At 44.8% G+C, this 26,353-nt stretch overlaps 1 protein-coding gene and 1 long non-coding RNA gene across 3 annotated transcripts; one reads left to right on the top strand and one right to left on the bottom strand.

Moving 5' to 3' along the window:
• Positions 1-24: 24 nt before the first annotated feature.
• On the top strand, positions 25-10,341 carry LOC135407748 (uncharacterized). 2 transcript variants are annotated; one of them, XR_010427005.1, is made up of 2 exons: positions 25-133; positions 5,063-10,341. It is a non-coding gene; the product is annotated as an uncharacterized LOC135407748 (long non-coding RNA). The 2 variants fall into 2 exon arrangements; XR_010427004.1 differs by lacking the exon at positions 25-133 and adding an exon at positions 140-886.
• Positions 2,915-25,557, bottom strand: CKMT2 (creatine kinase, mitochondrial 2). Its single transcript, XM_064643071.1, has 11 exons — positions 25,451-25,557; positions 20,359-20,432; positions 18,407-18,564; positions 17,529-17,727; positions 16,431-16,526; positions 14,749-14,970; positions 12,277-12,362; positions 10,218-10,341; positions 6,629-6,763; positions 6,163-6,288; positions 2,915-3,146 (listed from the first exon to the last, which is right to left on the bottom strand). The coding sequence occupies exons 3-11, from the start codon at positions 18,556-18,558 to the stop codon at positions 3,027-3,029; spliced, it is 1,260 nt and encodes a 419-aa protein (XP_064499141.1). The 5' UTR covers positions 18,559-18,564; positions 20,359-20,432; positions 25,451-25,557; the 3' UTR covers positions 2,915-3,026.
• Positions 25,558-26,353: the final 796 nt, after the last annotated feature.

Here is a 26,353-nt window from a genome sequence, read left to right as displayed (position 1 = left end):
TGGGGAGGAGGCGGAGCCCCTGGGATCAGGGGGAGATGGGGAATGGTGATGGGGAAGGAGGAGAAGGGGGACCGGCAGCGGGACCGGGACCGAGACCAAAGAGAAGGGGGAGCCCCCCGGGACCGAGATGGAGGTAGAGATGAAGGAGCAGGACCAGGATCGGGGGGAGAAGGAGATGGGGAGCCCGGACCGAGGGGAACGCGCCGTGTCAGGGGGGCGGGGGCTGCGAGCGGCTCATCCCATCCCACCCCCTGCCATAGCAGGGGCACCTTCCACTAGCTCAGGTTGCTCCAAACCCCGTCCATCCTGGCCTTGGACACATCCAGGGATGGGGCAGCCACAGCTTCTCTGGGAAATCCATTCCAGCCCCTCACCACCCTCACGGGGAAGGATTTCTTCCTAGTATTCCATCTAACCCTGCCCTCTGGCAATGGGAAGCCAGTCCCCCTTTTCCTGTCCCTCCATCACGGGATGGAGTCCCTCTCCAGGTCTTCTGGGGCCCCATTAGGCACTGGAGGGGGCTCTAAGGTTTCCCTGGAGCCTTCTCTTCTCCAGGTAAACACCCCCAGTTCTCCCAGCCTGGCTCCAGAGCAGAGGGGCTCCAGCCTTGGGACCATCTCCGTGGCCTCCTCTGGACTCGCTCCAGCAACTCCATGACCCTTTGCTGTTGGACCCCAGAGCTGGAGGCGGCTCTGCAGATGGGGTCTTACCTGAGGACTGGAAGGGGTCCCAGGAGCTGCTGCCCCTGTGGAGGTGTGATGAGGGAAGGCAAACTGCTCGCTGGAGGCTCACAGAGCCCATGTCCAGGACTATGTTGTTGGAGGATGCTACTCAGCAGTTTAAATAAATGTTTGTAAACCCAAAAGACGTTCTTTTTCCCCCTCAAGTCAGTCTTCTGTTTCTTGTATTTTTAGCATTTCACTAGATCTCCATGACATATCCTGGTGGTCTTGAGTTGATCTTATAAGGATATTTATGTTATATATATTATATAAAAGATATTATATATTCTTCAGTAATAATCCTTAATACTTTTCTCTCCCTGGGTAAATGGCCGTATTTTGTCGTTTTTCCGTGGTTTTGAGCCCACTAGAGGGAGATGTGCGCAAAGTGTCTTTTAAACTGCATCGCTGCCACTTAAAACGAGCACGGATTTAAGAACAATTAGCTTTGACTGCATGTAAAAATAATTGATGAACGCCGTTTAAGAGCCACTGTTCAGGAAACAAAACCAGGGGGAAAAAATCAGTATTACTTTTAATTTAAAATTAATCTTGTTTGCTGATATAGTTACAGGTCAACCACAGCATGAGGTCCCAGTTGTTCTGCAGCTTGCTCTGCTGAAATGCTAAATGTGTTGTCTGTTCTTTTTCAGCCTGGAATTTTATGTGTTTGTGTCTAAGCAGGATCAGCTGCCCTTAAGATCCCCAACTGGGTTTGTAGGCAGTGGAAAAGGGTGTTTAATATGTTTCAGCCAAATAAATAAGGCAGTATTTCCCCCACAAAATCACTTAAATTTGACAGTGGCCACACCTGGGATCCATCCTAGGGTGATGAGGGAGCTGGCAGAAGAGCTTGCCAAGCCACTCTCCATCATCTACCAACACTCCTGGCTCACTGGGGAGGTCCCAGATGATTGGAAGTTGGTGAATGTCACACCAATCCACAAAAAGGGCTGCAAGGAGAACCTGGGAAACTACAGGCCTGTCAGCCTGACCTCAGTGCCTGGCAAGGTTATGGAGCAGATCATCCTAAGTGCAATCACACAGCACCTACAGGATGGACAAGGGATCAGACCCAGCCAGGATGGGTTTAGGACGGGCAGGTCCTGTCTGACCAAACTGATCTCCTTTTAAGATCAGGTGACCCACCTGGTGGATGAGGGGAAGGCTGTGGATGTGTCTACCTGCACTTAGCAAAGCCTTGACACTGTCTCCCACAGCACACTCCTGGAAAAGCTGCAGCCCATGGCCTGGACAGGGGCACTCTGTGCTGGGTTAGGAACTGTCTGGAGGGCCGGGCCCAGAGAGTGGTGGTGAACGGGGCTGCATCCAGTTGGCAGCTGGTCACTAGTGGTGTCCTCCAGGGATCAGTGTTGGGCCCAGTTCTGTTTAATATCTTTATCGATGATTTAAGTGAGTGTACATTAGCAAAATGTAAGGGAATGTGCCCAGCATAGATGAGGAAGAACCAGCAGTCACATGGAAGCTCCAGCCTGCTTTACATTGAACAGCTTTCACCATGCTGCTAATTATCAAGAGCTGCTGATTCACCATCCAGCTCTCAATTAGCTCCCAGTTGTGATTTTTAAAGTTTGCAACCAGTTATGGTCCAGCTATTCAGCCACAACTCTGCAGATATGACTCACTGAGAGACCTTCCTGTGAACTGCTGTTCTGAATGTGGTGGCTGTGAAACACTGAGTGTATTTCAATACGCAAAAAAGAAGCAATCAAAGGGACTGTCAGCATCTGCTGGTTTTCCTTTTCCATGGAGCTGCTTCACACATGAAATCGTGGTGAGCATGGAGATGTGTCAGCAAATCCTCAAGCATGTTGAGGAGTGACAGCTGAGCTAGGTCCCCGTTACCTGGAATAGTCCATGCTGGGCAGAGTTATGTGGGTTGCAGGATATCAACAAACTGATTTGCCTCCTGGTTCTTGGACTGCAGCCCAAGGCCACGGGGCATGAATAGGGTGCTTACAGGAGCTATCGTAAATATGGCCATAAGTGCAAGTGCAGCGTAGAACTAGAGTAGTACTACTGGAGTAGTACTTTTCTTATCACCAACCAAGAAAGAAAGGGAAGCAGTGCCCCAAAGAGAGGATAGGGAGGTGATTGTATGGGTGCAGCCCAGTGAAGCTGTACAAAGACCAGTTTCTGCCAGTACAGCCAGGCATTGAGGAGACCTTGGGTATCAGGTAGTGTTTTATTACACAACATATTTATACAGACATATACAGAGGTGCCTTCCCATCAGAATGGCAGCCACCAGTTTACCATCAGTTGCTACAATCAGCAGCAACATCATTTCCTGACAAACTGAGGCAGCGGAGGTGGCACCTTGATGTCTTGACCTCTTTCCAGTTTCTTCTCACAGTCAACGAGGTAATTGACCCCGTCAATGACAATCTGGACTAGCTCCACCTACAAAAACAAGAAGAAAATAATAGTAATAGAAGCTTGAGCTCATCTGTTAATAGACGAATAGGAAGTTGGCTTGTACTGCAACGACAGCAGGTAAAGCTGTGAGGTAAAGTGACCCCTGAGAAGTGTCATGGCATGGAGATCACACACCATCTGGCACGGGAGAATGGGTCGTGCAAAGCCACAGTAATTCCCTTCTCCTGTTTGCCTCAAGTTTGGAACTCCAGAAACAGAAATTTTCAATTAGGTCCCTGAAGTTATTTCCACCAAACACTGCTCCCACTGGAAGTCCTTATATAAAGGAAGTACCTTATATAAAATGTTTAGGCACGAGCTGAGACCTGTTTCAGAGGTGATTCTGTGAAGGTCCTCCCCAGCTGTGTGCTGGGGAGGGATGCCTGGCACATCTTGTTCCCCACACTCCATATAAGAGGATGAGAACATAACCATGCTGTGTGTACTCAGCATCACCAGGCAGGTCTTGCTGAAGCACTGAAGTCCCTTGCTGGGTCTCTCCAGCTCCAGGCCCGGAACACCCTGTGCTTGCAGGAACATTCACGTGAGCACAGAGACATGGAAATGAATTAGGAGGGATGTTGGTGCAAGGAGAGGAAGGCAGAGGCTCATTGCTCTGGTTCCCACTGGCCCTGAGTGCTGCTGGGTGTCCTTACATGGCTGGAACTGAGAGGATGTCAGCACTACCATGGCCTTTTAGGCTGCCTGAGAAAGCTCATCAGCTCAGAGCCAGGTCCTTCCCAATGGATGTCCTTCACAGATATCCTTCCCACAGATGTCCTTCCCCTGGAGATGACCCTCGCCCTGGTGGGATGAATGTCCTCCCCATTCTGCCAGGCTCAGCACCCACATCTCTGGAGCATAGCACTCATCGTGAACTCAGGTTGGCTCTGCATCATCTAGCACTCCTTGTTTTTAGCTCCTGATTTACACTGGCAGGAGTGGGGTCAGCTCCAGGCAGGAGCAGCACCAAAATTTGTAATTCTATGTGTGGGGGGGAGGGGAGGGGTAGGGAGAGTGGTGCCTTTGTAACCTGTTTCAGAATTGCTGAAGAATACCAGGAGCTTGTCCCCAGCAGACTTTCTGCACAGGCTGTGACATGTGAGGACTACAGGCCCTGTGGCATTGTGAGCCAGCAAACTATAGCACTGCTATGTCTTAATCTTCATGAAATGGTTCATTAGCAACCTTTAATGACTGGCTTGTTAAAAACGAGTGCAAAGACTAAATCCCATTGTCTCTTTATTGTGACAGTTGCTGATTTTCAAGGGATTTTTACTTATAAAGCATTTCAGTGACTTAACACTTTATTTTATTGTCTTTTACAGACCAGCTGTTTGGGGAAATCAGAGGTCTGAATTTGCAGCCTCGAGGAGAAAACAAATTTCCTATTAAGTTTGCATTGACCAGTAACTGAAATACAGCAAAAATACAAACAATTTTATCTGGCAGCTTTGGGAACATAATCCAATTCTGCAAAAGCGTTTACCACATAATGGAATTTATTTTATTATGTACTAAAAAAAATATATCTTATAATAAAACATTTCTATCCCTTTGAGTATGTCTTGTCTTATTTAGATTTCAGATTCTTCAAGGTAGGGATTGTGTCTTATCTGTTGGCTTAATCCTTTGGATCCTTGCTGTAGGAGGCATCACTGACTTCAGTGGAAATCTTCAGATAAGCAAGAATTTGTAGGCTTAGGCTGTCAGTCAGTAGGACTCAATTAATCATGCTGTGTAATCCTTTTGTGTTACTGATGTCATTTTAATATAAAGCACAAATGATGATGTTTCAGGTATTAATAGATGTCTTTGTCACAGACTGTTTTTGCAAATAGTACAGCTGAATTGTATTTCACTCTTATTTATTTTGTTCACTGTCATTTGTTTTGTTCTAGATCCAAAGGAACACAGATGGCTACATCAAACTTCAAAATTTAAAATCTCCAAACTTCTCCTTGTGGTTGTGGAGACATTCAAGGGCACCTCTGAATAAGAAAGCACAGGATACCTGCCTTGGCTCTGTCCCAGTGGCAAGTGAGGACGGGAAATCACCTGGCTGGCTGTGGACTGGGCTGAGTCTAGTTGTGACTGGGTGCTTTATCCCTGGGTTATATTTCTGCTATGAAAACCCACCGAGAATCAGGTTGGGTTGGGCTGCAACACCAGGACCAAACTGCATCCCAGCTGCCACAGCCTCTCAGGGAGGGTTTGGCTCAGAGCTGGTGGGAGGAGGCTGCAGCTCTTTGACACGGCTCTTTCTGCCCTATCCTCATTAGCTTTGCTCTTGGGAGCTGTTCTGCTTTATAGAACACTTGAACACGAATCTGGAATGAGGTGTGGGACCCGAGCCTCCCAGGAGGGCAGCAGCAGCACCAGGCTGCAGGGTCATTTCCATGCTCTGGCACAACAAATGCTCCTTCTGACTGAAATGGCTTAGAAGCAAATGTCTGAGACAAACCCATCTCATCATGGTCTGCAGCCCAACAGGGTGCCAGCTCACGGGTGGCAATTAACTCTTTGCCCTGATTTAAACTTAGCTGTCATTTAAACCTAGCTTTCTTCTGTCCTTTGCTTGGAGCCACACATGTTAAGAAGGCACCAGCTCCTCAGTTATTGTGGAGTGAAAGCCTTGTCCTGCTGTGTAACTATGGAGGAAGTGCGTGACAATAGTGAAAGGAACACAACACCCTAATCCAAGCCTTGCTTTAGTGCCTGATTCCCTGGGTGGATTAGGACTCCATCCCTATTCCTTTCCAGCACCTGCATACTCTCACAGAGGTCCTCAGCGCATGGTGCAAATCACATTTGTGCAACTTGGTCAGGGTTGATTTTTTTCATTGCCATAACAGGAGTATTTGTCAAGCCCTTCATGCACATTAATAATTTTTTCTTTCAATAAGCATTTCCACTGGACCAGATTCATCAGGAGTAAAAACTGCCGGTGGAGGCAAGGGGAAAAATCAGGAAAAAAACCCACAAAACAAAGACAGGTTACCTCTGAGCGGCCGAGGCGGTCCAGGTTAGAGATATCATACACATCAGCCACGGCTGCTGTGTCTACTCCACCAGTGCCGCGCTTCTGCAGGCGCAGGTTCTCCAGGATTTTGGGAAACCTGGGGTCCTGTCACAAGAAACAGGTTTGAGTTTATTGCCTGTCAGTGTGTGTGTCGTACCATGTCCTTGCCATGCTTTGATCAATGGATTAACAGCATTGCCAGAGGGGCAGGCAGCGGTGGAGATTTTCTCATCCTTGGATTACTGCCCATCCTGGGAGCTTCCTGCTGAGCACATTAATTTCCATAACAAAGACAATAATTTGCAGAATTAAAGCGTGCTCAATTAAACATGCATTACATGCATCCTGCTAACTTGCAGTCACCATGAGCTGTCATTTTTCATCTGTTCCTTTATAAATCAGAAGAGCTGAATTATGTCACCAGCTTTTTAAAGGACTCACGTACCTTGCTCAGCCTGGGCAGCTTCACATGGACTCCAGCTCTCAGACCAGTGCCCAGGTTGGAAGGACAGGTCAGGACATACCCGAGACGCTCATTCCACATAAACTCCCAGCCACGTTCCTTAATTAATCTCTCCACCTATGGTAGCAAGACAGAAAGAAAGCAAAAAGGGCAACATGCAAATGTCTCATTTCAAGATGTCTGCTGGTAGCTGAGATTCTTCTTGCCATGTGTTTGTGTTGATGAACTTCACTAACACCAGTGGAGTGGCAGGAATTCACATCTGGGTCCAGTCTGGTTTAGGTGTGACAAAAATGTTTGTACTCACCAGGTGCCTCTGGATATCTCTGTCATTTTCTCATGACCACCAGCTTGCAGACTCTTTGCCACTTCATCACAAAGCTCCCTATCCTGGTGTTTTTGTGAAGCCTTAGCTCATGAAGCCACGTGTACCTAAGAATTGTGGCTTTTGCCATTTGTTTCTAACTTGGTAATTTTGGACTAGTTTGCAACACACAGTCCCAAAGGACTCAATCACTATGAAGCAAACAAGGAGCTGAACCTGAGTTTTGTGTAATTTTCAAGATGATGCCCTGACTCCTGGGGCAGGACACCTGGCCTCTAAATGTCCAGTATTAACAGCCACACCTCCTTTATAAGGAGACACAGCTTGTACATAATGCTTTTCATTAGTAAGTCTCTGACCAGATTAGACAGGAGAGTGAAATAATTATCTGCAGGAAGATCACAAGGGTCTATTGACCTTTGAGTAGGCTGGTACTTTTTTCACCCATCTGCTCTTCTCAGGTTTGCTTGTGCAATCCAAATACAATTTCAGTTCAGTTCTCTTCTCCTGAGGAGAACTGGATGCATAAACCAGCTCATGCTCACAAGACTTCTGCAAATATAGCTGAATACTTCTGTTCTGCAGAAGGATACAGACTAAATGGCCTTCTAAAATAATTTCTATATTGTGTGAGCACAACAGAACAGATGGTGAGAAACTAGGCCTGATTTCCTACCCCAGACACCTGTTCTAGTGATAGTTCCCAAAGCTGCCTGACTACTTTGCCTGCTATAGTGGGTTTCTGTGGCTGGGTTTTGGTAGTGGGGGGGCGCTATGGAGGTGGCAGCTGTCAGAAGCTGCTAGAAGCTTCCCCGGTCCCATGGAGCCAATGCCAGCCGGCTCCAGGATGGACTTCCTGCCACTGGCTAAGGCCGAGCCAATCAGGAGTAATAGTAATGCTACTGTGATAACATATTTAACATAACAAAAGAACAGAAGATTGTTGCAGAGAAAAAATTCCAGCCAGGGAAGAGCTAAGTGAGAACATGGGAATAACAATGTAGACACCAAGGTCAGTGCAGAAGGAGGGGCAGGAGGTGCTCCAGGACCCTGCAGCCCGTGGTGCAGCCCATGGTGGAGCAGCTGTGCCCCTGCAGCCCATGGAGGACCATTGGGGTGCAGAGACCCACCTGCAGCCCATGGAGGAGCCCATGCTGGAGCAGGTGGATGCATGAAGGAGGCTGTGACCCTGTGGGAGGCCCAAGATGGAGCAGAGTCCTATTGGAGACCTGCAGCCAGTGGAGAGGAAAGCCCATACTGGAGCAGATTTTTCCTGGGTAGGACTTGTGGCTGCTGTGGGGGACCCACGGTGGAGCAGCTCATTCATGAAGGACTGCACCCATGGAGGAGTGACCCATGGGACAGCAGTTTGGGAAGAACTGTTGCCTGAGGGATGGACTCACGCTGGAGAGGTCCATCAAGGACTGTCTCCCATGGAAGGGACCCCACAGGAGCAGGGGAAGGACTCCTCTCCCTGAGCAGCAGCAGAAACAACAACTGACCATAACCCCCATTCCAGTCCCCCTGCACTGCTGAGGGGGAGGAGGGAGAAAACCAAAGGAAGGAGGGGTGGGGGGAAGGTGCTTTTAAGACTGTTTTATTTCTCACTCTTTGGCTCTTATTCTGAGAGTAATAAATTTAAATAATATCCCCACTTTGAGTCTGTTTTGCCCATGAAAGTAATCAGTAACTGACCTCTCCCAGCTTTTATCTCAACTCATGAATCCTTAGCTGTTTCTTTTTCTCTCTCCTTTGTCTAGTTGCAGAAGGGAGAGTGAGACAGTGGCTTTAGTGGGTACCTGACATCTGGACAGGGTCAACCCGCTACACCTGGCCAGGTCCATAGGTGCTGCTCTGCTGACATGGGCTGAGCACAGTGGTGGAGTCAGAGCTGGGAGCAACCTCGGCAAACTGTGTCACCTGTGCCACCTCCTGTGCACTGCTCAGCCCTACAGGTGTGCCCTGGGAACCGGTCAGGGCTCAGTCACCTCCCTGATGGCACAGGAGCACCTGTCAGGTGACTTTGTTTTTCTGTGCCCCAAAGCCCACTCCATACTCAGACTTCCCCATGGATGCTCCGAGCATCCTCTGCTTCCACAATGAAGACTCTGTAGTTCCTGCTGTCCCTATTTAGCCTTGCTTTTTTTGGCTGAGAGCTGTGAAGTGATAAAGAAGGGGTATACAACTGTATTAGTCCATGGCAGGGTGTAGTGGGTTTGTGTAGTTAAATAACACTTCCCTTTCCCGGGAGGAACAGGATATTCCATACCATGTTATGTTAGCCTGGCTATAAAAGGGAAGGAAGAGTTTGCTCGGCCCTTCTTCTTCCGAGATGGCCCTTTAGGCAGCTACGTCTCTCCAAAACACCGCTCAGTGGGGGAGGTAGAATTTTTACTGTTAGTTTCCTTTGCCTGTGTGTTTGTAGCATTATTAGTCTCTTCCTTTTTTTCTCCATGTAAATATAAACTTTCTTTCTTGGTAAGCCCCGTTTTTCACGTTTTTTTTTTTCTTTCATCTCCCATTTTTGGGGGGGAAGTCTGCGCAGTCTCGGTGGACACCTGGCGTTCAGCCAAAGTAAACAGGTACACAGGGGCTTGGAACTAGTTAGTCATTAAAGTCCCTTCCAACCCAAACCATTCAAGGGTGTCATGATATTGCCCGTGGGACACAGTAAAGTCCACTTTCTCTGTTAAATCAACATTTTCTGTCCCAGAGCAGTACACAGGGCTTGAGTCGTAACTGGACTGTCTGGACAAAACTGTTTTAAACCACCATCTCATGAAACCTTTTTTGTCACTGTGAATAGATAGACCAGAATAAAATCCAGGATTCCTGGCTATTGGTTTTTAGTATTTTAATCACAAACCCATATCTCCTCAAAAGTGGTCGTGCCTTGAGTCCTGTGCACAACCTCAGCAGCCTCCACTCATCTCCCAGCATCAGAAATGAGAACCAGGAGGCTGGGCCAAATAAATTCTTCATTCAGGCAAATCAAGCAATCCAAGTAAAATGCTTGATTTATGAATTTCCACAGTCCACAGTCCCAAAATGGTAAAAAAAAAGGGGATATTTATTTGGTTTTCCCTACAACTCAGTTACCAATTTGCCCGTTTCCTCCTTTAACTGCTGTGTGGACTGGTGTTACTCCATTTTGCTGCTTCCTGAGATGTCAGCTCAGTGTGAACCACAGGGAGCAGTGCTGACAGCAATAATTAAATAGGAATAATAAAATCACTGAGATACTACCTCTTTTAAACCACGGCAGAACCTCTCAAACACCCGCTTCATGTTGCCACCCTTCTCCATGGAGATCACCCTGGTGTGGTCCTCTTCATTAATCCAGATGAGAAATGTCTTCTCATTGTTATGCCTGGTTGAGAGAGGGGGAAAAAAGAATGTCTTTTAAAAGACAAGCCCTTAAAAAAAGCTCTGAATAGTCTTGGTTTTATCATAGTCTTTCAGTGCAGCAGAGATGTTAAGTGTGGAGAAATGTCTTTGTTCTATATGGTGAGGGATTTGAGCAGATTTGACTGTCAGATCTCTCATGCCAGTGGCAACACACAGGTCTCTTGGGCACAGCTGAAGCAATTTCCTGATCACATCATGCTGCTGCAGTGCTGAGTGAGAGAAAATGTGTTGTCCTCTAGCATGAGCACAGCTGGGGTGTTGCAGCCAAGGGAGAAGCCAAGCCCTGCATCCTCTGTCACAAGGGATGGGGTTTATTGTTCTTGGAAAAAACCAAAGACCTACATGCTGCTAGGGGCCAAGCAATATGTCCTTACTGAATTGTGTTCTCCCCTAAATCAAATCCCAGTGCTCCCTGTGTCAATTGGCAGCACTGGATGGCTGCATCAGTCAAGTGCCATGTCCAGGGATCGCAGATGCTGCTCCCAGATAGTGCTGGTTTGTCAGTCAAGGTAGAAACAACTGAAAACCCTCTCTTGCCTTGGACTGTAATAGCCAGCTTTGTTAAGTGCTGTGTCACACCCAAGGTCACTTTTCCTGGCTTCTTCTCCAGTTTCCCTGTCTCCTACTACAGCCCTTCTACAGCATGTAGAAGGTGATTGATGGGATCAGACTCATTTGTGCCAACAGTGAAATATCACCAGGCTTGAGACACATGAAAGTGGAAGTTCAAGCTCACTGAGAGCCTGACATTCAGCTGGTCTTTTGCTGTGTCTCCTTTTCCTTTTTGCGCTTGGAGTTTGCCAGTGCAACACTGAGGAGGTGTAAACATCCTGTGCCCTGACACTGGGTCACTCGGGGTACAGTCACCTCATCCTCAGTCACGTACAAATGCTCAGGGAAAGGTTTTACAGTCTGAGCTTGGCCTGGCTCACCTCACCCTTTAATTAAACCAGTCGCCTCACTGCTTTAACAAACATACCATTGCTGCTGGTGATGTTGGTGAGAATAGTCCTACAGCCCATAACAAGGACAGGATCACAATCATTAAAAGCAAAATGATTTCCAGAATCTTTATTCTTTTTGAGAACAATTTCTTGCAAAAGAAGGCAGGTTTTCAAAATGTTACTTACAGAAATACTTTCCAATCACACTAATATTTTTTTTTCCAGTCCGCATGATATTTCACATGTCAAAGAAGACAAAACCAGGTCTACTTAATTCAGGAGATCCCTGAATAGAAATTAAATTACCGGTCCTTCTCCTATTTGTTTGTAGAGGCAGTGAATTATGTGCCTCAAGCTTTAGTCTTTTCCTTTCCTCAGATTTGGATGGGGACCAGGGAACCTGCATCTTGTTGAATCTAATAGGAAGATTGTTGAAATAAAAAAATCCTCACAGTTTTCCAGCAGGTCGTTGGGTTTCATGGCTGATCAGGTTTCACAGCTAGGTGATTCCTCAGAATCCTTTCTGCCTCATTTTTCAGCATTAAAGCATCTGGTAATGCCTAGAAGTACAGCAGGATGGATGCAGATGCTGTGCACTGCACAGCCTCCCCCATCCTCTCCTAGTGGGTGTGTGCACTCATCTCAGAGCTGTTATCCCTTTATCTCCACAGAAAATACGGCATTTGGGCACAAAATGCATCAAATGTGTTGTGACAGTAGAAACAGACCTAGAACAAAACAGGAAATTCAACTCCCCTATCTCCTTTTTGTCCAGATTATTTGGAAAGAAAGAGTTACTTTCAGTCCTGGGAATTAAAATTCTTTTTTTCTTAAAAACCAACTGGAAACGCAGTGAGTATGGGGTCAGAGTGGCTGCAAGGTTAGGACAAGCAAGAAAGTTTGTAACATGATCTTTAAAGCACACACAAGCTCCTGCACGTCACACAACATACCAGATTCCTCTGGCATCTGGCCAGTCACGTGCCATCCCAGCACATGTTAGCAAGGGGGACACTGGCTTGTCAAAGAGAAAATGATCCTGGGTGCCAAAATGGGGCCAAAGGGAGAGAAAGAGAGAGAGGGAGAGAAAATAAAACAAAATTCAGGTTTATTCGAGGGAGCAGTGCAACACTGTCCAATACATTTTATGTGAAGGCAGTTGAAGCACAGGCAAATCAGAGAGTACAGCTTGTGAACCTGGTTCCTTTGCCTGCAGCTGAAAGCACTTTACCCAGGGGATTTTCTTGAGCCTTGCAGATTCTCACCAACATGGGTACAGTGACCATGTTTTGCCAGAAGTGTTTTTCAAAGGTAGGGAGGGTTGGAAGGTGGAACCTAACACCACGTGGACACACCAGAGGGTACTCTGGAGGGACCTGTCTGCCAGATCCAGAGGGGTTCTCTGCACACATACACACCTTATGGTAAGTAAGAGAAGGTAACGAGTTCTTAAGGACAGAAAAAAACCCTCACAAAAAGTGCTACTTCTGAAAAGATGCTTCTCTGGCATAAAGATATTTATTCTGAGCATGAAGTCAAGATAGGAATTAAACCAGTGTTAATCTCGACCTTTTGGAATCAGAGACTCATTCTGTTCCTTAACAGAGATGCTATTTCTGATTTAATAAATCTAGCACTTGCTGTGCCACCTACTTGCCACATTCCAAATTGTTTCAATTTTTTTAAAGTAATAGTTGGATTCTTGGGGGTTTTTTTCCCCAGACCAAAGAAGTATTTGATTTTCATGTGTGTCCTGAAAAATTATTGGTTCTTAATTCCTTGAATACTGCCATATCAAATGTTGGGGGGGGGGGAGGGGGTTTGCTGGGGGTATTGGTTTTGGTTTGTTGTTTTTTTTTTAAATCTCAGGTTTAACTAAGAATAGTGAGGCAAGCTATCCAAAATACGTATGACATGGTAGACACATCTATATGCTTTACATCTTTTTGCCTTAATGGAGAATTTCAGGTTTCACCTTTGAATACCCTGTGGTGGACATGGTGCAGCCAGAACTCCAACCATGCAGAAAGCAAAGGTATAGAGATCTCTCTGCTCATCACAGGGACACAAATTTTCCTTCCTCAGCTGGCTCCACTCAATGCTTTTTCTTGAAAGAAAAATTCCCCTTTTTGCAAGAAAAGAGCTATTAGTTTCCCGTATGTGCATATGGCCAGATCTGCAAAATACTCAGCTTTCTGGGCTGGGAGCCAGTCATGTAGCACTGATTTGGTATCACTGAGATCAACTTGATCTTACTTTGATCAAATTGTGCTTATGAAAGCCTGGCACCTTGATCCAGGGTTCAAGGTCCTAAAGTACTGGAGGAGGTAAGGAATGGTGTGAGTTAAGGGACAAATATGAGCTTATAACATTCAATGCCCTGACTTCTATAAATTTTTGTGAGCATAAAGCTAAACAAAGCAAGGTAAAATGCTGAATCTGTGAAGCCTATTCCACTTTTCAACTTCTGCTTTCTCAGCCTGTCCTCCTGAGCAAGGCAAGGAAATAAAACCTGCAATAGCTTATCAACATCTTGTCAATAAACATATTACCAAGGACATTCAATTAAAAAAGTTACTGACCTTACCTAAATTCTTAACTGCTGGTTAATCCAGACTATGACACATATTTTGAGGTTATAAATAGTTATGCTACTTCATCAGCTCCCTTTTGGTTGATGTTAGGATTAATGTGCCACAAATATAGCTAAGAAGGTACAGCCATTCCTTTGGATATTTAAAATGCACTTTCAAGCTTTGTTTGACATGTCACATGCTGTGACAAAATCCATGGTGAAAATCCTTGTGTTTCAATCTGTGTGACAATGAAAATTCTCGTTATGGGCCTGATCCTTCAAATTCTTAAACACAATAACAGGACTGGGAAAAGGTCATCTGTGCGGTAGGCTACAGCCATTTTAGGGAAACAAGAATTAGTGTAGTTTAGCTTAATGAAATTACAGCCAAATTTTGGGAAATTAGAATTAGTATAGTTTTGGCATAAAGAAATCTCAGCCAAAGCCCCCCACCACGACAGTCTAAAATACAGATACCATGTATTCCAGTGTAGTACCTTTAGTTAGAATGGTTATTAATATAGAAAATATCAATCTTTGCTCAAGGAAATGGCCAGGAAAGTCTGAATTCACCTTGTTATTTGTCCAGAGAGGTGGCAGCAGCCACGTGTGTTTGGTTTGACACAGATCTTGCTCTCTGGGGTATAAGCCCACATTTCAGACTTACACAGCGACATGCTTCACAAAAATACAGACCCTGGATGATTTGCTATTCCACTGAAGATATTGGCAGGCCATTAACTGTAGGGTTAACGCTGTGATTACCTTCCTTGGCCATGCAGGACAGCAAGTACCCCGGAGGAGGATGAAGATGGAGTGAAGGCGGTGTTGGCACTGGGACTGTACTTACGTCGATGAGCTGCTGCTGCTCCCGCTCAGTCATGCTGGTCAGGCTGTAGTACTTGCCTGAGAGGTCCCCCCGGAGCCCAGACAGTGCAGTGACCACGACGTTCTCCACCTCCCTGCGCTCCGCCCGGGTGCAGGCGGGAGGGAGGCTGAGCCCACGGATGCTGCGCCCAGTCCGCACCCGCGAGGAGAGCACATAGCGCTCGTCGAACTGCCCATGGGTGATCTGAGGGGGAGGATGCTCTGTTAGTTCACACACACACACACACACATACATCTTGTAGTCCACTGTTAAAGCAATCCAAACCCCATCCCACAAAAAGAGCGGCATCTTCCTGCCCAGGCATGGTGGCCTCTCCTCCAGGTCACAAGCACTCGAGGCACCAGGAGCCCTTCAAGAGTTTCAGGCACCAGGAGCTGTTTTTAGGAGCAATGTGGTTCTTTGGCTGGATGACCATGTTGGAGTAACCAGCTCATCCTTTGTGGTCCCAAAATATGAGGGAATCTGGGTGGCTTTTGGAAATAAGGATATGGGCAAAAGCAGGAAACTAGGTGGGGGAGGTCGTCTGGAAGAGGGAAGCCTAAAATAAGGCTGTAATTGAACTATAAAGGAAATGATAAGATCCAGTTCAGGTTTGCCCACATGTATGTGGGCATATTGGATTAAACTCCTTTCATTCCAGCCCTAACACAGATGATTATCCAAAGATTTCCAGCCCAAGGAATTGCATCCAAGTCAGCCAGTAAATAGAGTTCATTGGAGGCCCAGCTTAAATGTCTCTGTGCAAACACACTGTGGCATAGGAAGTAAACAGGAGGACTCAGAGGTATGCTCATGCCTGCAAGGCTGTGATCTTAGTGGCATCAAGGGGATGTGGTGGGATGGCTCCTGTGACTGGAGTGTTGGAATGAAAGGATACAGGCTCCTTGGGAAGGAAGACCGGGGAGCTGAGGAGGGGGTGTCACCCTTTGCAACAATGATCAGCTGAAGTTCAAGCTCACTACTCTGAACTTCAGGAGAGCAGATTTTGGCCTCTACAGGGATCTGTTTGTTAGAGCACCATGGAAAAAATCCCTGGAGCGAAGAGGGGCCCAAGGAAGCTAGGTAATATGCAGGGATCAACTCCTCCAACCTCAGAAGTGATGCATTCCAACAAAGAGGAAGTCAGGAAAAAACACCAGGAGGCCTGTGTGGATGAGCAAAGACCTCCTGGTCTAGCTCAGACACAAAAAGGAAGCCTACGGAGAGTGGAAGCAAGGATAGGTATCATGGGAGGAATATAGAGAAGCTGTGGCTTCCCCATCCCTGGAACTATCCAAGGCCAGGTTGGACGGGACTTGGAGCAAACTGGGATAGTGGAAGGTGTCCCTGCCCATGGCAGGCGGGAGAATGGGATGAGCTGTAGGGTGCCTTCCAACCCAAACCATTCCATGACAATTCTGTGATCTGTAAGCTCATGAGCAGACCCACAGTGCCCAAATGCTTATTTTTCAGCTGGGACTGAGTCCCTGCTATGGACAAGAGATGCAGCTGACAGGGCTGAGTGGTATCCCACTTTCCTTAAACATAAAGCTGGTGTCTTCAGAGTTGGATCAGGAGTAAGAAAGGTACTGTTGCATACAATACCATCACTGTAATAAGCAGCTCAGATCTTTTATTGTCTCACTGTTTTATTTCAACCCTACCTTGGATGCATCCAGGTCAGTGTGATGCTTCATTGTCCGTGGATCATAGCCATTATGTCTCGATTTAATGACAGGGTCAAAAATCTCAGCAAACACCTAAGGATTCAAGAGAATCTAGAAAGAGTCTGCACCATAGAAATGCACCAGCTCCAGACAGAGCAGTCTCTGCCTGTAGTTACCACAGACAGAGACTGGATGTGGTGACAACCAGATTGGGTTTTGGGGTGTATTACCAGCCAGAACACACACCTACCCACCCACTTGCCTCTTGGTTTTGGGTCATGCAGGAATACCCTGTGTTTTCCCTGCCATGGGATACCAGTTCTGGTCAGAATCATTTGGCTCGGGTGTGCCAGCACCAACCACCACTTCACTTTCAGATAAGAAGCAGTGGCAGTTTACCTGGACAGGTAAACCAAACCCCAGGAGGGGACAGTCCAGAATGGCGGGTGTCCCAATCCACCCTCAGCTGCCCAGTGCTTGGGCAGCTCTGTTAAGAGACTGTGTAATAACAAGTGCCATCACAGTAGACTGACGGAAGCAGAACACAGTGGTCAAAAAAAGAAAGCATTTTCTTCTGTTTTCCTCTTGTCATTGCAGAGTTAAATAAACTGTCCACCCTAACGCTGTTTGTCTTCATTTTTCCTCATGATCCAAAAGCTGTGGCTTAATGAAACGATGCCTGGCACTTCACAGATGATGTTTCTGTTTCACTTGTGCCTCTGCTGTTCCACAGTGTGATTTCCACATTACATTCATTTTTGTGTCCTAGAATTGGATAGCTTTGCCATGAACTAACTTTAGTTGTACGAAGGAGGGCAGTTGCTGGAGGCAGGTAGCAGGTACCAAGTAGGTATATTTTGTTAGTATCAGTTGCAGCAGAGAGTGTACCTGTAGCAATACCTTATGTTCACGCTTTTCCTAATGTGGAAAAGTAGGGAAAACACCATCTTTATGCACATGCCCTGCCCCTTATGTACCCTCTGGGATATAATTTGTCTTTGGAACACGTACCCTACTGGAAATCTGTCTTCGTCTAATGGGAAAGGACACCACGAAAACTGAGCCAAACATGACAGTGTTGTGGAAACCTCTTACCTCGTAGGACTCCTCATCCCCTGCCACCATTCCCACCGTCTTAATAAAAGGATGGCCAGGGTTGTCCACCCCAGTTTGGATGCACTGGTCCAAGGTGTACCCATTGGGGGTCATCTTGTCCCGAAGCCGGGAGTAGATGCCGGGGGTGAGGCACTCGGCCATACAGTTGTTGTGCTTGCGCAGGTCAGGATAGTCCGCGCTGGGGGTGAAAGAGCCTGGAGACATTAACCTGTTCCCTCTTAACAGTGACTCTGGCTGCTTTATTACAGGGAACACGACACTCGGAGTACATTAAAACTATTCTTTTTTTATATGTTGCATTGAATTTTAGGAAGGAAGGAAGATTCTGGTTGCTGGAACTGCCCCACAAACTGCCTTCTGCCATCAGGAAAATGAATCTCAATGAGCTCTGAAAGCGTACTAAGCTCCATTGAAGCTCTGCTAAAACACCGTTATTCAGGAATAAAAGAACTCCAGCATTGATTAGTTCAAGCAGGAAGGGAATTCAGTTTAGCTGAAGTGCTCTGTAGTTTGGAGCCCAGTTGTTCTCACTGACACCAGTGGGCCCATCTGACTGGCCACTGGGCAGCTCTTCTGCAATACCAGGGTTTGGTTTAATGGCATTGTATTTGCACAAAAGCTGCATGGTGTACTAAGCCAGGGAAAATAAAAATGTTAGGCTGGTCTTGAAGGTCATTGCTGGTGCTATCTGAAACTGGAGATATTCATACAGGATGCTGTTTTTCAGCTCCTGGACAGACCACACAATGATCATGCCACTTCCACAGGCATCCCCTTCTTCCCAAGGGCAAGGTGTTTCTCCCACACCCATGGCCAAGGCACTGTGCCCAGCTCCCTGCCTGTTCCCCCGTCCTCACCTTGGAGGATAGAGCTTCCTCTTCTCCTGCACAGCAGCCTTCACATTCTGCTGGTTTAGGAGGTAGCCCGTGGTCAGCACCCCTGTGCCCGCGGCTGCAAACAGCGCAGTGGAGGCACGGCCGGCCAGCAGACGGCAGAAGGTGCCAGCCATTCCTCTCTGCAAGAGAAGGCAGCCCCAAGTCAGCTCACCAGACCCTGCACAATGCCCTCAACAAGTGAACCCTCACCTCACACCACAGTCCTGCAAGAGGAGAAATTTGTTTTTATTATTGGTTTGCACTTATCCAGAGTGTTCATAAAAATTACTGATATTCACAGGTGTATTTTCCCTATTTAATTCTACTGGGATTATGTCTGGAGTACAGGAGGTCTCTAAGTCTAGCAAAGAAAGTGGCATGTTCTGTGCATATTTTTTCCTCCAAGAATCAGAATTTAACTACTTGTGCTGGCGATTGTGAGTTCCTTAGGAAGATGTAACTCCATTCTAAATAAGGGGTACAAATTCCATGATTCTACGAATCTAAATTTACAATTACAATTTGTATAATTGACAGAAGCTTATTCTTAAAACTGGACTCTGGTAAATCATCTTTGGGAAATGGGCATGGAAGATTTACAAGTAAACACAACCTTTCCCCCAGAATATGCTGTTTCAGTTGTTTTTCCAAAAGTTTTTTAAAATATGATTCTTTATGCAATCTCTTCAGTGTAGTTTTGGAGGTAATAATAAACACTTCAAAGCATTTGGTTTTATTTCCAGTAAAATAAGAGTTCTAATTCCCAATAATTTTCATGTAGATCTGGGTTAGTTATACCCAAACCCTTTACTTCTTCATCTTTCCCACTCATATCTAAAGACAAATGTTGCATCTTTATCTTCTCATTTGGTAAAAAAATCTTCTCTTCTTGCTGGTTTTTCTATTGCAAAGCAATACATCCTTCTCCATCAGTCACATATGTAAGATGAGAAACATGGATGTATTCTAAGTCTGGAGTAATTTGTTTCTTGTCCTCTATAGTTTTTAAGCAATGTTATATCTGAATTTTTTCATTCTCTCTCCTTCATGCCTTTGAAACACAATATACAGTCAATTTAACTTTACTTCCAGAGAAAGGTGCTGAGTGAAATTGACAGATATTTTAGTATTTAGTATTTTTTCACTGAAAGAATTTCCCTAAACCTATTAATTCATTTTGGTTGAGCTGCAGGACAGGCTGTCATGACTGCAACAGGATTTCTCCCTCCCAAAATGTAGCGGGAGAATGTCTGACTGTAAATAAAAGTCAAATAAGGGGGTTCTGATGGAGATTTTCTGATTATTTCTTTTCTGTGTGTTTAGCAGGTGGTTCTTGTGCCTTTTCACAGTACAGCATCCCTGTCTTACACTCTGGAAATATTTCCTTGTGACTAATCTGCACAGAACTATTGTTGTTATATCCAAGTGTCTGAGAAACATCACGTGTATTTTCACAGCAGCCCTGTGTATTTACAGCCCTGTTTCACTGATGCATCTTTATAACAAGGAATTGGCTGCCAGTCAAATTCCTGTCCTGAAAACTGGAAGCCATATTAAAATCCCATTGCAGATGATGATATTATGACTTTAACGACCCCAGGCACTCATCAGCATCTCCACCAGCTTGGGTTTTTTTGGAGCTTCTGAATCCTGTGTCACTTTAAGGGACATTGCTGCTGCTGAATGAATAAGAGAACCCCCTCCTCACTCTGGTTTATGCCTGTCTTTGACTGGGTGTGCCTTGCTGGGCTTTAATCCCTAAAGCAAACCCTCTCAGCTTTAGTGTCCGTTTAAATAATGTCCTTTATCACAAGTATTTTTCTTGTTGGTAAAGTTATCTTGCACTGTGGCTGCATGCCTTGTTCCCTAGGACAGTCTGGCATTGCTGGATCACACGAAAGGTTTCCCTTACCCTGGGGCAGGTTCTACTTTACCTGACAAAGAGTTCTCTGACAGCTCTTAAAAGCCTCCAACACTGGAGATGCCACAGACCGTGCAGGTTGTCTACCTAAAAGAAATAAATCAGAGTAAGACAAGCTTTTTTCCCCTCTTTTGTAAAAAAGTAGTGCCTAACTACATGTCCCTTCCTGCAACTGAAGGTAGAATCTACTGACTGGAGCATGGCATTGCCATCACTTATGACTGTCAAATGCAAAGGATCCAGGAAAGTTAGAATTCCTAATGAGAAGAAAAACATCATCTCGAGTGCTGTGGAAAGGTTACTGTAATCCTTTTTACCAAAGTGATGTGACTCCTAATTCAATAAACACCTCTTGCCACAAGGGTGGGCTCTAGTCCTGATATAAATGTATATAGTCCTGCAGCACAAATTGTTGTGCCTTGCACAGGTAGTTAAGTTCAGCAAACAGTTTCTACATAATTGGAGTACAAAATTAATACGAAACTTTACTTGATAGGAAAGCATTGGGGTTTTTTTCAATTTTTTTTCTCTTCACAAAATATCATGATTTCTGAGTAATGCATTGCTTCAAAACAAGCATTTTAGAAGTTTCATTTTAAGAAAGTCTGAATGAAATGGTTTCAAAGTAAGAGAAAATCCTCATCAAAGCTCTTTTTCAAATCTGACCTCAAATCATTAACAGAATCAGCTGGTTTTTCCCCCACAGAAATTGTCAACTTGCCCTTACAATGGGTTTGCACCATCAGTACCTCTGATTAAAGGAGTATGTTTTTTCTAGGAGCACTTTACCAGAAATACCCTGCTGTAATTCAGGTTTCACCACAGACCATCTTTAAGCCTCCACTGCAAGGATTTCACTTTCACCAGGGAAATTTAACCACTGCACAGCCTAAGAAATGAAAGTGCATATTTTTCTTTTTGCTGAGTGTCTTCCCGTGTGTCCATGATAGAAAACTCATTTTCTCATGGGTATCTGTAGTGCTGCCATGGTGCAGCTGGAAAGGGGAAAGAATATTGTCTCAAGATCAGAATAATTTTTTGAGGTATCAGTTTTAACCCTTGGAAAGGAATCTAGTGCTTTCCTGATCTGACCAGGTGCGCTGGAAGGAGAACACCTGCCTTAGGAAAGCATCTGTTTTGTGTTCAAAGCAATCTAGAGAGAGCATGGTCTGGAGGAGATATAGGAGTTCTGAGGATTAATCAACCCCAGGTAAAAAATAAATAAAATTCTTATTTCTGTCCTATATGTCTGTTCAGCTTGAATCTCTGGCCTTTGTTATTACTTTTAACAATTTGTTGCAGAAATTTCTATGCATTTTTTGTGCCACATGCAGCTACTTAATAATTCATGTCTCTACGTCAGGTTTTTTTTAATGAAGTTTCATATTTACTAATCGCGCTTTGGCTCTGCCCTGAACTCTTTCCACTGTGTTTTATCCTCAACATCCTCACAAAACCAGAACTGTCCTTTCAAACCAGTAGCGTACCAAGACCCAGCGTGGGAGCAGCAGAGCATGTCTCCATTAAACAGCTCAAGCATTTGGAGACCACACCAGCCCTGGGGACCACAGGTCATGGTCACTTGGGGTGTCAGAGTCCCCTGAGTTCGGGAAAGTCATCACTCAGTAGGGAATTATTTCCATTCAGGACATAAATACACTTCCAAGTAAGATTCTGTGATGGGAGTTGTCTGCAACAGCAAGAACCTGGTTAATTTAAGCCTGCATCAGTCCCATCAATTTTTATTTTTTTTTTATTAGTACTTTCATTTTCTCTTTAAACTGGAATGCTTCCCCATAAGCCAAGAAGTTTTCTCCTCTGCTGTGGGGTTCTGAAGGTACCAATAAAACATTCTTAAAGGGCTCCCAATTATCATTGATAGTTTTCTACTTAACTTTTATCTGTGCTAAGTGGCGCATTAATTGCATCAACCTTCCAGAAATTTCAAGTTCTTTCTGTCCACCACAAGCTTCATGAGAATTTGGAGTTTGTTTTAGACAGAATTAGCTGCATTTAAACATGCACTAATTTTTAGTTCTGTGAACTAATCGTGCACTGATTTTTAGTTCTCAGTTTGTCCAAATGAGGTCTAATTTCTATGGGATTAGACACAACACCTTTTTTGCGGTATAAGCTTTAATGATTTTAATTCTTAATAGATTTTAACAGGATTCTTAGGATTCATAGCAAGACCTCAATCATGTGTCACTCAGATAATAGATATAATATTTAATAATACATTAAATGATATAATATATAGTAGTATATAATAATCTGTAGTAATAAGACCATTTTTCCAAAATGTAATTGATAGGCCCATTAAGAGTTACTAATAATTTAATGAATAGGGGTTTTGGCACATTCAGAGATGTGATCTAAACTGAGCTGTTTCAGTGCAGGTCAGGGCTGAGCTGCTTTGCTGTCACTCAGCACCTGCACTGTCTGCGTCCCTCTCCTTTGCAGGTAGCACAGCCTCCACAGTGCTCACAGCTGAGCACCCTTTCACTGGTGGAAGGTCAGATGTCTTGGCTCATATACAGCATCAGGCATATTTTCTACAGGTAAATGTATGGATGGTTTTGGGGTTTTTTTCTTATTATTCAAGTACACTGCAAGGCGTTCTGAAGGCTCCAGGTATTTGAGCGTAATATCTTTATTTTTATTTATTAAAGTGTTTGGACGACTTGCCTTGCATGTTTTCCCCTTGTTATCTCAGTCTGCTCATGCTTTGAATACTTGCCGCATAATTACTCATTTGAATGCCTTTTGTGCCCTCCCAGGATTACAGATGCCTCTGGCCCAAGACCAGGACATGAAGCACAGCTCAGTACCTCTGGGACTGGATTTTGTCACTGGCAGAAAGTCCTTTAAACTTTCACTTCCAAGGTCATTTGTACTTGTGATATCACTTAGAGAAAGCAAAAATACTGCTGTACAGGAGAGGAGAAATACAGAGCAATTGTCCCATGAACAGTTGCTGTGTGTCCTCCATGCACCAGGTTCCCTCCTATAGGGCACAGTTTTGGTTAATTCTGTACAAAACACTGACTCAAAGAAACAGCTACTGCAGCATGTGGCATTCAGTGCATGCAAAACCAAGGTTTTCGCATTCCACATTCCTCATTCTCACCTCATCAGCACAATGAAGGGTCAACAAATTCACAGTCAAATCAGCATTGGCTTTTCCAAGGAAATATTCCCGTATGCCTGGTGAGTTATGGCCACTGAATCAGCAAAATGTGTCCAAAAGGTCACAGAGGTCACAGCCTTTATCTCCCTGCTCTGCCCCAAGACCCAAGACGTGTTCAGCGACCTGTAACCAGCCTTCAGGACACCGATACCCTGCCAGGAGTGTATTTTTGGTTTAAAACTGTACTTTAATATGTGCATCAGCCACCTTGCACTAGAAGTGGAGAGAAAAGCCATCAGCAAGGTTTAAAAGAAGTCATTACTGCAAATCTGGTGCTGGCTGATGAACAGCCCAAAGGATTGCAGGCACCCCTTAAGGTAGAGGGGCAATCCCAGCTCAAACCCCATGAACTTGCCAACTTCACAACTACTTTTAATATTTGAGAAAAAAAAAGCTTTTGCCATTAATTCTTGATTTTCTTGAACTTCTTTTAACGAGGAAGCTGTCTTTTTCTCTGGATGTAGTTGAGCACAGGTATTGATTACCCCAAATTTCACACTTGGCATCACATGTGATTTTAACACAGAAGGGAGGAAGGTACAGAGGGTTACAGTGACATTTCTAGAAATAGAACTAGATGAAATATTTGAGCCATGTCTAGAGTGGTATTAATTGCCACACCATGTGATTCTGAGTGACATTTTGGAGGAATGGCAGTCATAGCTAAAGTTCACACAGGCTCAGCGCCACAGATGATGCAAATACATGTCTTAAACCACTAAGCTGTTTAGCCAAAGGTATCATTGCAGGGAGCTGGACTTCCATGTGCTGGAGGGAGAAGGAGGCTGGCCTTTTATATTTGAGAAGTAATTCCTCTAAGCCATCCTTAGCTCAAGCTAAAGCCTACAGGTGCCATTGGAAAGTTTTCTTCGCCCGTCCATGAAAGGTTCTGGCACCTTAGAAACATCTGCAATAAATGTCATGAGTCACTACACACGTGACAGACCATTTTTAGATGCCCAGAAATCAGTTTACATTGCTCTTGGCTTGCTGTGTCACCTTACAGGTTCAGAGAACAAGATGCAAATTAAAACATCAGATCTCATAAAGCAATATTGATGATTTTTTTTGTAGTTTCACTCAAACCTTTCTGACTCATGTGGGTTTCAGATACAGCCTCCAAAAGTGCAGAAACAATGCTCCAAGTGCAGACATACTTCTAACTGTGCCTTAATCACAGCATGGAATACCTCTACCAAAAAAATCAACTACATTTCAGTTTCTTTCTTCTTGCAATGCCAGAGGTCAGTGAATGGTTATAAAAACATATTAATTAAGAAAAAAAAATTCCAAGCTGTGTATCTGTGACTAGATTCATATGAATAGAGAAGACATGGTAAAACCTGCAACTCTTCATAGATCAGACAATGACCCCTTGGAAACAACATGATTTTTGATTTCTGTCAGTGGAAGATCTGGCTGGTCAGATCCCACCTGGTGAGACCCAGCAGCCCAAGTTGTCCTGCCAAAGCCCAGCCAAGCTGCAGGTATTGCTCACCCTTCTGAGCCCATCTGATGCTATTTTGCAGTATAAACCTCTCATCTTCGCAGTGCAGAGAGCTACAATCAAAATCACAAAAAACTCATGTAATTGGAGAAGTTTACTCTGAACTTATAACGCATCCTATTTTTCCCTTACTAAAATTGTTACTTAAGAGTCAGCATTAACAGATGGACTGGATGATCTTAGAGGTCCTTTCCAGCCTTAACAAACCCTCTGACTCCATAACTTGAAGCAGCTGTACAGTGGGGGGCTGACAAATATTTCCCTGCACCAAGTGGTTATACAAGTCAATAAATTATAGCCAAATTAACACCACATCCTGTGGCACTTTGAATCCGTATTTAATAACCCTTGTACTTGAAATGCTATGTTTTGAGGCTACAAAACCAATACATACATAGTTAAACTGACCTTGAAGCTGGAGGTAGGGACGTCCTGCTGCCTGCAGCGAGCCCAGAGTGTAAAAGGAATAGCGAGTTGGTGCCCTGAGAGGAGCTCAGGTAATACGAGACGGGGAAGAGGAGGTGTGGGAAACGAAAATAATTGCTGCAGGGACCAATCCTGGTTTGCTGGGTTAGTGGCATTTGCTGGCACAGGGGTGCCCTTGAGGACACAAGGAGGATGTAGCAGCAGTGGGATGACAGCAACATCACCCTTCAAATGCTTCTCAAGTGGAAAGTGTTCATGTCAGCAAATGGTCAGGCAGGTGGGAAACGGCAAAAGATGCTGCTCCACCCCCACGCTCCAACTTAGGAACAGCTGAAAGAGAAAGGTCAAGTCCTGCCTGCCTGAACATCTCCTGAGAAACATCCAGAGCAGGGAAATTCCAGCTGCTTGAATCCCATGTGGAAACAGGCCAGAGCAGGAAACTAGACACTGAAGGAGCTGAGATCACAGCAGGTGATTTTGACTGTTTTCCCTCCTTTATTTCTTAATTTACAACATTAATTCTCGACTATTTGTAAGGCAGAGGGACCCATCAAATGTAAAAGGAGGGTATCTAAAGCCTCCCATTAAGAATTACTATTATTTTATTACTCTATTGCATTTAGAATTATAGCTACATAGCAGTAAAGTACTGTAAGAAATAACACATAATTGTTTGGAAAGCATGAAAGAATAATCAATGTCATTCACCTAGCTCTGCTCTAACCAAAGCTGAACATGTACCAAGGCTGACAGAGGAACACAGAGGCCAGCACTGTGCAGCTTTTAAAAATCCAACATTTCAAAATCCATTTTCCTTTGTACATTTATTATTCTTTGAATTATACATAGCAATTTCCTAAACTCACATCTCAGATCTTTGAAAAT

This window comes from Pseudopipra pipra, chromosome Z, assembly GCF_036250125.1.
Source record: "Pseudopipra pipra isolate bDixPip1 chromosome Z, bDixPip1.hap1, whole genome shotgun sequence".
In the NCBI taxonomy this organism is placed as follows: domain Eukaryota; kingdom Metazoa; phylum Chordata; class Aves; order Passeriformes; family Pipridae; genus Pseudopipra; species Pseudopipra pipra.
This window is presented reverse-complemented; position numbering and strand designations above follow the sequence as displayed.

What these genes read in the sequence shown, in the direction of transcription:
- CKMT2 (XM_064643071.1), bottom strand. Translation starts at nt 18,558, where the DNA reads ATGGCTGGCACCTTCTGCCGTCTGCTGGCCGGCCGTGCCTCCACTGCG. An exon ending in AGCAGCAGCAGCTCATCGAC is followed by an intron (nt 12,363 to 14,748) that starts GTAAGTACAGTC and finishes TTTGGCACCCAG; the next exon opens with GATCATTTTCTCTTTGACAA. An exon ending in ACCGCCTCGGCCGCTCAGAG is followed by an intron (nt 3,147 to 6,162) that starts GTAACCTGTCTT and finishes TTGTTTTTGTAG; the next exon opens with GTGGAGCTAGTCCAGATTGT.